The sequence below is a fragment of the Aquarana catesbeiana genome, linkage group LG12 (assembly GCF_042186555.1).
Source record: "Aquarana catesbeiana isolate 2022-GZ linkage group LG12, ASM4218655v1, whole genome shotgun sequence".
NCBI lineage: Eukaryota > Metazoa > Chordata > Amphibia > Anura > Ranidae > Aquarana > Aquarana catesbeiana.
Window position 1 is genome coordinate 65,255,921 of NC_133335.1, and position 12,258 is coordinate 65,268,178.

The following is a 12,258-nucleotide window of genomic DNA, read 5'->3' on the forward strand; positions in this document are numbered from 1 at the left end:
TCCAAGTCAGATCTCCATCTATATTAAAGCGACTTTACAGGAAAAGAAATTAGTTTACCCAGGCAAACCCCTCCCTCCCAGAGAGCTGATTATTCTGTGATTGGCCACAGCCAAAGTCGCCTGTCCTGGAGGTGACTTGAAGTTGCTTTGTAAGTTGCTTAAAGTCGCGTTGAAGTCGCCTTGCAAAGTCGCGCTGAAGTTGTGTTGCCCCTGTGTGAATCGGCACTAACTGTTCCCTGGGCGTGCTTTCTTACTGTGCTTTGACTGAAGAAAGACACAGATCCGCGTTCCTGCTTAGCAGAAACACAAGATCTGTCTTCCTTACTAGCAGAACAGCGATCTGCCTCTCTCCGAATGATCGCTGGTTTCCGGCAGACATCGGGTCCACTGGTTGGCTCCCGCTGTATCCTGTCACAGCAGGAGCGGCTCTCCAGTGGCGTGTGCCCCAGAGTTGAAGTAAGGAATGGCGTAAAGGTACATGATTTTTGTGCTTAAGGTCCGCCCTTCTGCATTATATGTACATGGGGCGGTCCTTAAGCTGTTAAACTCCACTAAAAGCTGGAGATCAGATTTTGGGTTTTATAAATTAAAGGCTGTCAGTCATGTAAAAGCCCAAACCACTGTTTTATGAGTTTTTTTTTTGTTTTTGTTTTTTTTTAAAGAATGTTTAGGTGGCCGAGCATATGAGCCATTCAAAATAAACAAAATAGCTTTTTATGTGGAGTATTTGTTTAAAAAAAAACTTCAGACTTCCAGGAACTGCTTTCTACATCACTGTAGCAAATGGTCAGGAAAAATACAAAAAAAGTAATTACAATCAAAGCCATGTAGAAACTATACTATTACAAGTTATTATAATGTGATTTTTGTACTTTAATGTACACTAACTAGCAAAAACCACATGCAGATACAGAGTTCTGTCTAAAAGAAGGAAAAAGCTTTTCATTTTCTGCTCCTGTGGTGAGCTAGTGGCTCATGTCAAGCAACCCCCCCCCCCCGTTCCCACTGCTGCAGCCACTCGGGGACCTGCTGCCTATGCATGACAGCAGTACAGGGAGAAGTTCCCCCATACTAGCTGTCACTTTTTGAAAATGGAGTGGCCGTGTGGGGCTCCATGTATGAGTGAATTTACAAGTCACGACAGACTTTGCTGTTGAGCACTGTGGTAGTTCATTGAGTCTTCCTGTGAGTGTGAAACTGCCTGGCTGTACGATGTATGGGGCACACACTGACCGTCTGTAGGAGACCTGCATGGCACTAGCGATTTGGTCGCTTGTGCAATACTTTCCAGGCTCCAAAAAATAAAAAAAAAGTAAATGCACATTTTTACCTGCAAAAATAACCACTTAAGGACTGAGCCTCTTTTTGAGATTTGTTGTTTACGGGGTTTTTTTGGAACCCCCGACAAACATTTATACTTTTTTTTTTTTTTTTTAACACCCTAGAGAATAAAATGGCGGTCGTTGCAATACTACTGTCACACTGTATTTGCGCAGCGATCTTACAAGCGCACTTTTTTTTGGAAAAAATGCACTTTTTTTTAACTAAAAAATAAGACCGTATATATTGTGAGAGATAATGTTACGCCGAGTAAATTGATACCCAACATGTCGCGCTTCAAAATTGCGCCCGCTTGTGGAATGGCGATAAACTTTTACACGTTAAAATCTCCATAGGCGACATTTAAAAAAAATTCTACAGGTTGCATGTTTTGATTTACAGAGGAGGTCTATGGCTAGAATTATTGCTTTCACTCTACCGATCACGGCGATACCTCACGTGTGGTTTGAACACCGTTTTCTTATTTTACCTTTCTTATTTTTTATTTTTACACTGTTCTTTTTAAATGAAATCTGTCACTTTTATTCCTATTACAAGGAATGTAAACGTCCCCTTGTAATAGAAAAAAAAGCATGACAGGTCCTCCTAAATATGAGATCTGGGGTCAAAAAGACTTCAGATCTCATATTTACAATAAAATGCAATAAAAAAAAAAAAATGGCCCTTTAAGAGCTATGGGCGGAAGTGACGTTTTGACATTGCTTCCGCCCTGTATGGAGACAGGTGGGGGCCATCTTCCCCTCACTCGTCTCCATGCCAAGGAAGGAGCAACATCTGATCACCTCTGCCGACGGCTCCGGTAAGCGGTGGAGGGGGGTGGACCCCTCCCGTCGCTGATAAAAGTGATCTCATGGCGAATCTGCCGCAGAGACCACTTATCTGAAAGCGGACCGCCGGTCAAAGAAGAGGATACTGGGGTTATGGCAGCTGGCTGCTGCCATAACAACGATATTCCTCTTCAAAGTTAGGACGTATATCGGCGTGCGGCGGTCTGTAAGTGGTTAAAATAAAGTGAACTTCTCCTTCAAGCACTATTAAATCCTAAACCAAATCTATTGCAGCTTACCAGACATTAGATGTGGTGTCTGCATTCTGTTTTCACCTGGTGATCTGGCCAGTAACACACCTCCTGTGTTAGAGAGCCCCCTCTCTGGATGAATGAGCACAGGGGGCACCTTTGGACAACAACATTGTCAGTCGGGGGAAGGGAGTGTGAGATGTACTAGCAGATTTAGATGCATGAATAGATAAAGAGCTGATTATTTTAAGTACCCCTGCCAGTGTCAAGTGGTCTGTGTCATCCCGACTTGCTGGCTGGATCACCAGATGAAAAAAGCTTTAAAGAAAATTGATGCAGCCACCACATCTAAGAGCTGGAAAGCTTCAATATGTTTGCTTTTGTGTTAATGCTGCTTTAATTTTTAAGGCTCCCATTTTTCTCTTTTTAATAGCTATGAAAGATAAACTGCTTTGTAGGGGTTCTAGTCCTAAAGAGTGCTGATGGCTTTATTAAACTGCAACAATGTGTCTCTTCTGGAAATGGGATTGTGACCGCGCTTGCCAAGGCTAGGTCGATTTTTGCCTCACCCAGATCCACAGGAGTGGTTAAAGGTGCGTTCTGAATCCTAAAGCTTCACATAATGGGGACACAGATCTTCTATTGGCATGCTTTCTCTGGTATGACTAGGTTAGAAAACTATTTGGCAAATAGTACTGATAAAAGTTCTGATGCTCAGCCACCCTACTTAGCACAAAAGTCCCTAGTTTGGAATGTTGGTAAAGTCAAAACTCTTGATCGGCATACTTGTTCTGGGCCAGTTCTTTTCTTATGAACCATAAAATCTTAATTGAGGGTCCTAGTTAAGAGAGAAGTAGGGAGCTTATCTAGGTCTGATCTGCATCTGTCAACCCCCCCCCAGGTGCCTCTACACTGAGAACCAAGCGATCGAACACCACTGATGGCTCTGTTCTCTCAGCTCCCCGAGCAGAGAGCTGCTGACTGTCAATCAGCATCTCTCCGCTCTGCTCCTCCCCGCTCATCTCAGGCTCTCAGCAATTCGCTGAGACAAGTGTCAGTCTTGTGACGTCGGCTGAGAGCGGACTTCAGTCCATTCTCTGCTGAAAAGTGGTCACAGGTGTGCAAAACGAACTGCACTCCTGTGAGCTATAGGAGAAGCGCAGCCAAATGAGCTTTGTAGCAATTCCATCTTGTTTGTCTTCCATGTATGTCTGTCAGCTCATTGCATATCAGAAGCCAAATTAATAGGCATTCCTGTTAGCTTAACCAGTTCCCGACCGGCGCACGACGATGTACGTCGGCAGAATGGGACGGCTGGGCAAATGGGCGTACCTGTACGTCCATTTAAATTCCCTGCCGTGCCATTGCGTGTGCGCCGCGCGCTCCGTGAGTCGGGTCGCGGGTCCCGCGGACTCAATCGCCGCGGGAATACCCGCGATCGCCTCACGGAGAGGACAAACGGGGAGATGCTGATGTAAACAGCATCTCCCCGTTCTGCCTAGTGACAAGTATCACTGATCACTGCTCCCTGTCATCAGGAGCAGTGATCAGTCTAGTGACACACACAGCCCAACCCCCCTACAGTTAGAAAACACTCCCCTAGTACTGATTAACCCCTCCCCACCCCCTAGTGGTTAACCCCTTCACTGCCAGTGTCATTTACACAGTAATCAGTGCATTTTTAATTGCACTGATCGCTGTATAAATGACAATGGTCCCAAAAATGTCCGACACGTCCACCATAACGTCGCAGTCACAATAAAAATCGCTGATCGCCGCCATTGCTAGTAAAAAAAAAAAAATATTAATAAAAATGCCATAAAACTATCCCCTATTTAGTAATTGCTATAACTTTTGCGCAAACCAATCAATAAACGCTTATTGCGATGTGTGGGTTTTTTTTTTTTTTTTTTTACCAAAAATATGTAGAAGAATACATATCGGCCTAAACTGAGGGGAAAAAAATTTTTTTTATATATTTTTGGGGGTTATTATAGCAAAATGTAAAAAATAATGCGTTTTTTTCAAAATTGTCGCTCTTATTTTGTTTATAGCGCAAAAAATAAAAATCGCAGAGGTGATTAAATACCACCAAACGAAAGCTCTATTTCTGGGGAAAAAAGGATGTCAATTTTGTTTGGGAGCCACGTCGCATGACCGCGCAATTGTCAGTTAAAGCGACGCAGTGCCGAATCGCAAAAAGTGCTCTGGTCAGGAAGGGGGTAAATTCTTCCGGGGCTGAAGCGTTTAAGCAAGAGCTCTGTTTCTTCTGCCCCCTTTTGGACTCCGCTCATACTTGAAAAGAATTCATAGATCGTCTTTTTTAAGCTGTATCTATGACTAGTTTTATTTATTATAATACAGAATTTATTTAGCACCAACAACTTGCGCAGCTGAATGAACGGGTCAGAGTCTGGGATTACACCTAGCACCCCAGGATTGGGGGGGGGGGGATAGTTATGCTATTACTCTCGATGGGAAAAGTCTGGGGCACTTTGCTGGGGGAGGAAATATTCAGTTTTTTAAAGACTGAGTTCTAAGAATTGGCCTTACCAATTTATGTCAGGTATTAGATTAGTAAGATAGTAGGAAGCTGAAGGGGTGAGCTGAGGAGTTGAGCATGTGGTCAGTATAAAGATGGTATTGGAAGCTACTCAAGTTATTAACTGACCATGAAAAGATTTAGAATAGAACAGGTCCAGGGAAAGAGCATTAGGGGACCCCTAGGAAAAGAGGATTAGGAGGTTGTAAGTGTCATTGAAGGAACGGTAGGTAGGAGAAGAACCAGGAAAGAGCAGAGGCTTGGAGGCCAAGGAGTGGAGTGTTTGAGGGGGAATGGGTGGTCAGTTGTGTGGAAGGCAGTAGAAAGGTTTAATGGTAATAGTACTGACTAGAGGCCATTGGTTTTAACAGTAAGTCTTTAGTAGGGGTGTCTTTAGAAGGGCTGTTTCTGTGGACTATTGTGGAAGAAAGCTGGAAAGTAAGGGGTCCAGGAGGTTGTTGACCATGCTAGCTCAGGATCTGGACCACTTAGAAAAATGGGACATATATTTTACTGAACAATCCTGGTGCCAGTCTCACAACCCTCTTGACTTTCACCAGCGTAAACTGGAAGCAGAGCTACTACAGATTGAAGATCGTCATCAGGAGAAGAAAAGGAAGTTCCTAGAAAGTACCGAAGCTTTCAACAATGAGCTTAAACGGGTAAGTCATATTTAAAATGGAGAACCAGCCATCAAGAGTGAGGCTGGGTTCACACTATTGCGAATTGGATGTGGATTACACCGCATCCAATTCGCATAGCAGGAGATTGTGACCGGTTCACACATCTCCGCAGCGGCTCCAGTGCGAATTGCACAGGAGCCCAGGGCGTCTTTTGGTCAGTTTCGGGTCCGAATTCAGCCCAACATTCGGGCTGAAATCGTACCTGATATGGTGAATGGAGACGCACAGGACTCCTGCTGTGAGATGCTGTGTTGTATAGTGTGAACCCAGCCTAAAGGGGAAAAAAAAACCTTCACTGACTGACGTACTTATAAGCTTGTTCCGAAAGTAGAATTCCAGTTGGGTATTGGGCTCAAACCCAGTACATTTAAAAAAGAATGCATATTTCATTGTACATTATACACTGATCAATAATGCCATTATGACCACCCACCTAATATTGAGTAGATCCCCCTTTTGACACCAAAACAGCCCTGACCCATGGAGGCATGGACTCCACTAGAACTCTGAAGGTGTGCTCTGAGGTATCTGGCACCAAATCGTCAGTAGCTGATTACTGCCATCACCGGCTTGCATTCTTCCCTTGCTGCATCCTGGTGCTTCTCTTCCCCAGGTAAACGACACACATCCATCCACATGATGAACAAGAAAACGTGATTTATCAGACCAGGCCACCTTCTTTCATTGCTGTGTGGTCCAGTTCTGATGCTCACGTTTCCAAGGTAGGCACTTTTGCCTGTGGACATGGGTCAGCATGGACACCCTAACCAGTTTTGTGGTCACATAGCCCCATACAAAACATACTGCGATGCACTGTGTGTTCTGACACCATTCTATCGGAACCAGCATTAATGTTTTCAGCGATTTTGAGCTACGGTAGCTCTACTATTGGATCCGCCGTCTTCACTCCCTGTATGCATCAATGAGCTCAATGAGCCTTGGCTGCCCATGACCCTATCGCTGCTTCTCCTTCTTTGGACCATTTTTGGTTGGCCCAGACCACTGCAGCCTGGGAACATTCCATATGAGCTGCAGTTTGGGAGATGCTCTGACCCAGTCACCTAGCCATTACAATTTTGTCTCATCAAATTTGCTCAAATTCTTGGGCTTGTCAAATTTTCCTACTTTCAACACCAACTTCAGGGACCACTTGTTCACTTGCTGTCTAATATATCCCACCCACTTTCAGGTGTCATTGTGATGAGATAATCAATGTTATTCACTTAAAACGGAGCTCCACCCAAAAAGGGAAGCTCCGCTTGTCTGCCTCCTCCCTCCCTCCGTGGCCACATTCGCCACCTTTTGGGGAGCAGATACTTGGTTTTAAAAGGTTCCCGCTCCCACTTCCAAGTGAGTTCGCCACGGTGAACTCAGCCAGAAGTTTGCCTCCTTCCCCCGCAGCTGGCCCAACCAGAGATTTGCGCACGTGCAGTAGGGACCTGGCTGCAAGGCTTTACTGACAGTTTCTCTTGGTGGAGATGGCCGTGGCACCCGATAGCCAATTGAAAAATCAGCTCGGGTGAAGACACCGCTGCATTCTAGGACAGGTAAGTGTCCAAATATTAAGTCAGCAGCTACAGTATTTGTAGCTGTCGACTTTTTTTTCTGCAGGAGCCTGGAGCACCTCTTTAAAGCGGATTTTTTAAATCTCCTGCCCTTGTTTTAACTTTGGATAGTAAAACTTTTTTTTTTTCCTGCCAGTAAATACCTTATACAGCCCACTTCCTGTTTCTTGTCTGGGGAAAAAAGCCTAGGTTTATGACATCGTACACAGACAGCGTCTCTCTCTCTCTCTCTCTCTCTCTCTCTCTCCCTCTCCCTCTCCCTCTCCCTCTCCCTCTCCCTCCAATGAGAGCTGCAGAATTGGAGGTGTGTGTCTGTATATCCAGGAAGTGAACAGGCAGCAGCTTCAGCTGCCCACAGTTAAAATGGCTGCAGCCAGACTTGGTGGAGGGAGATTTCTGCAGCATATTTGGCAAGTACAGAATCACGGTATATATAAAATAATATGCAAAGTGGTTGGAGGGAAGCTTCAGAATGGCAAAGATGTTTTTATTACAGATTATGTGAGCAGACTGCAGTTCCTCTTTAACCTCTCAGTGGTCATAATGTTATGGCTGATCAGTGTATATTGCTTTTAGTAGCCCAGAGTCATTCTGGGTAATTACTTTGCCTATCACATAGGTGGGCTTATGCAGAGTGTTTAGTACATACTTACTCTGATACAGCTATGACAGTAGGAATGTAGTAGCTGGAGGGATGTACTAAAAAAACAGCCTCCTGCATCAGAAAACATCATGATTTAAATGCACATTATTGGAGTCCATAGGGCTATAAGATGACAAGCAGCACCTGGCTGCAGCACCTTTAGAGCGAAGCAAGTGACTCCGTATTGTGGAAAAGAACAGTGGGGCACCAGACTAAGTGCAGCATTAAAATCAACAGTTTGAGGGTAAGACAAAGGGCAACTCACAAATGGATGAATAATTCAAGCACATATCATGGTGGCAGTCAGTCTCTGGATTGTCTCGATGGTGTGGCATCATAATTTAGTCTGGCGCCCGTCTGTTCTTCTTTTCTGATACAGACATGGCAGAATAAAGTGTTGTGTTCTGTGCTCCTGTAAGTAAATATTGTATGTACTTGCATGATTCTTAGAAGTATGATTATTTGTTTCTCATCCAGTTATGCAGCCTAAAGGTGGAGGTGGACATGGACAAGATTGCTGCAGAAATAGCCCAGGCTGAGGAGCAGGCTCGCAAACGGCAAGAGGAACGAGAGAAGGAAGCAGCAGAGCAAGCTGAGCGCAACCAGATAGCAGCAGCAGCCGCCGCTGCTGCCGCCGCCACAGCCATCGAGGAGGAGCAAGAAACACCAAAGTCTGAAGAGAAGACAGAAGAGGAAGAAACTCCTCCCATGGAGACGGGTAAGTCCCAGTATAGATCTAGTGCTGATGCCTGACCATCAGAAAAACCCATTTTGTCACTGTCTCTGAATGTAATGGTGATTGGCTGAGTTTTGGCAGTAAGGGTGGCCATTTTTATGATGGCTTTTCTTTTTACTGGTTGGCTGGACATGTTTTCATATAAGAGACAGGATGCTGTGTTGAAGCACATGCAGGAATATGGAATCAAATTTATGAATTTTCATAAACTGTTGCTTCAGCCCTAACTGGGTTTTATGCTTCAGCCCCTCAAAACTCCAATATAAATGAGTATTTAACTAACTTGTTGCATTGATTACTGGGTGCCATAGCAACCCTCCAGCTAACCTAAACAATGCTATGGCACCCAGTAAACAATGAAGTAAGTTCATACTGGCTGTTGTTACCTCTCTACGAACCACTGAGGAAGTCACATGATAATCATATCTGTCACAATGGTTGTGTGTCTGTGGAGAAAAAGTGTAAGCTATAGGTTTATTACTTAGCAGGAGGCACAATATGATCAATTAAATTAAAGTGTAAGCCCTAAACACTGGCCGTGCCATACAGGTGCATTTAAAAAAATTAGAATATCATCAAAAAGTTCATTAAATTCAGTAATTCAATTCAAAAAGTGACTCCTATTGTATGGATTCATTAGCCATCAAGTGAAAATATGTCAAGCATTTCTTTCTTTTAATTTTGATTATGGCTTACAGCTAGTGAAAACCCCAAATTCAGTATCTCAGAAAACTAGAATATTGTGAAAGAGTTGAATATTGTAGACTCATGGTCTCACGATCTAATCAACTCAACACCTGTGAAGGTTTCCTGAGCCTTTTAATGGTTTCTCAGTCTGGTTCAGTAGGTTACACAATCACGGGGAAGACTGCTGACTTGACAGTTGTCCTGAAGACAGTCATTGACACCCTCCACAAGGAGGGTAAGTCACAAAAGGTCATTGCTAAAGAAGCTGGCTGTTCAGAGTGCTGTATCCAAGCAAATTTACCACTTCAGCCCAAGAAGATTTTACCCCCTTCCTGACCAGAGCACTTTTTACAATTTGGCACTGTCACTTTAACTGGCAATTGCGCGGTTGTGCGACGTCGTACACAAACGAAATTTGCATCCTTTTTTTTTTTTTTTTCCCCTATAAAATAGAGCTTTCTTTTGGTGGTATTTGAACAGCCCTGCGGTTTTTATTTTTTGTGCTATAAACAAAAAGACTGACCATTTTGAAAAAAAAAAAATATATTTTTTTTTTACTTTGTTAAATTTCTTCCTCGGTTTAGGCCGATATGTATTCTTCTACATATTGCAATTTGTTTTTTTGTTTTTTTATACCAAAAATAAGTGTATATTGACTGGTTTGCGCAAAAGTTATAGCGCCCACAAAATAGGGAATAGATTTATGGCATTTTTTATTATAATTTTTAATTTTTTTTTTTATTAGTAATGGCGGTGATCTGCAATTTTTATCGGGACTGCAACATTGCGGCGGACAGATCGGACACTTTTGACGCTGTTTTGGGACAATTGACAGCGATCAGAGCTAAAAATAGCCACTTATTACTGTATAAATGTCACTGGCAGGGAAGGGGTTAAAACTAGGGGGCGATCAAGGGGTTAAGTGTGTTCCCTCAGCGTGTTCTAACTGTGGGGGGGGGGGGGTGTACTGCCACTAACATGACAGGAGATCGATGTTGCCAATGACAGGGAACAGAAGATCTGTCATGTTGCTAGGCAAAACAGGGAAATGCCTTGTTTACATAAGGCAGTTCCCTGTTCTGCCTCTGCTTGCTGTGATCGCGGGCAGACACAAAGTCCGCGGGACTCGCAGCGCACGCCTGCTTTCCTGCTACAGGTAAGCCAGTTTGCGCAGGAGTGCCATTCTGCCGACGTATATTGGTGTGAGCCCGTCGCCAAACAGCTAATGGAGAGTTGAGTGGAAGGAAAAGGTGCATAAGCAACAGGGATAACAGCAGCCTTGAGAGGATTGTGAAGCAAAGGCCATTCAAGAATTTGGGGGAGATTCACAAGGAGTGGACTATGACTGGCTGGTGTCGGTGCTTCAAGAGCCACCACACACACAGGCATATCCAGGATATGGGCTACAACTGTCACATACCTTGTGTCAAGCCACTCCTGAACCAGACAACAGCAGAAGCGTCTTACCTGGGCTAAGGAGAAAAAGGACTGAACTGTTGCTCAGTGGTCCAAAGTCCTCTCTTTGGATTACAGTAGATTTTGCATTTCATTTGGAAATTGAGGTCCCAGAGTCTGGAGGAAGAGTGGAGAGGCACAGAATCCAAGTTGCATGAGGTCCAGTGTGAAGTTTCCAGTCAGTGATGATTTGGGAAGTCGTGTCATCTGATGGTGCTGGTCCACTGTGTTTTATCATGTCTAAAGTCAGCGCAGCCCTCTAGCAGGAAATTCTAGAGCACTTCTCGCTTCCCTCTGCTGACCAGCTTTATGGAGGTGCTGGTTTCGTTTTGCAGCATCTGCCCACACTGCCAAAGGTACCAATACCTGGTTTAATGATCATTGTATCACTGTGCTTGATTGGCTAGGAAACTCGTCTGACCTAAACCCCATAGAGAATATTTGGGGTATTGCGTCACCAGACCCAACAATGCAGATGAGCTGAAGGCCGCTATCAAAGCAATCTGGGCTTCCATAACACCTCAGCAGTGTCACAGGCTGATCGCTTCCATGCCACGCGGCACTGATGCAGTAATTCATGCTAAAGGACCCCAGACCAAATATTGAGTGCATACAATACAGTACATGGACATATTTTTCAGTAAGCCAACATTTCTGGATTAAAAATCTTTTTTTTTTTTTTTTTATTTTTTTTTTTATTATTGGTCTTATGTAATATTCTAATTTTCTAAGATACTGCATTTTTGGGTTTTTCACTAGCTGTAAGCCATCATCAAAAGAAAAATGCTTGAAATATATCACTCTGTGTGTAATGAATCCATATCATAGGAGTTTCACTTTTTTAATTGAATTACTGAAATTTAACTTTTTGATGATATTCCAATTTTTTGAGATGCACCTGTATATATAGTGGTAGGCTTTAAAGCCAAGCTGCCATATCTATGCATACAACTGGTGTCCCTTTTTTGGGCTATGGGTGCAGTCGTTCAGAGCCCAGTGACCGCATTGTCTCCGACATCGCTCAGTCACTACTTGCAATGAGGACCTGGGAATGAGATCCCGATCACTGACAATCATGGCCTAGGAGCTGCCTCCACCTCCCAATATTAAGCCACTGATTGATGTTGTATTAAGGGAGACCCATCTGTTACACTGAAAGCAACACTGCTGTAGGCTGAAAATGGTTCAAATTAGTTATTCCATATCCCCCAGGCTCAAACGTTAAACTGAATTTTTATGTTCCCTCAGATATCTTTGCTGCAAGCAATCAACGCAGTGCCAGGCAGTTCTGTGGTGTAGCTAGTCTAACTAAAAGCCTTATTGCACTGACTTTTCCATTCCCTTTCAGGGAACCTTATTCTTGGCTCTTTGGAAAAAAGAAAAGTTATCCACTGAAGGGTTAAAGTAATTCTAAAGGTGAAAAACCTTGGATGCTGAGACTTACTTGATTATTGAGGACTGGATAGTGAGAGATCAATGTGTGTGTGTGTGTGTGTGTGTGTGTGTGTGTGTGTGTGTTGGGGGAGGTTTATAATTGGTGCAACCTGCTCAGTTCAAGGTTAATAGGACTGTGACTCAAACATATTTT

At 43.7% G+C, this 12,258-nt stretch overlaps 1 protein-coding gene across 3 annotated transcripts in view; it reads left to right on the forward strand.

Moving 5' to 3' along the window:
- Positions 1–12,258, forward strand: part of SMARCE1 (SWI/SNF related BAF chromatin remodeling complex subunit E1) — a 38,896-nt gene that overhangs the window by 25,330 nt on the left and 1,308 nt on the right. For all 3 annotated transcript variants that reach the window (XM_073607965.1, XM_073607967.1, XM_073607968.1), the window contains 2 exons: positions 5,462–5,563; positions 8,270–8,510. In XM_073607965.1, coding sequence (XP_073464066.1) covers positions 5,462–5,563; positions 8,270–8,510 — 343 coding nt within the window. The remainder of the gene's footprint in view (positions 1–5,461; positions 5,564–8,269; positions 8,511–12,258) is intronic.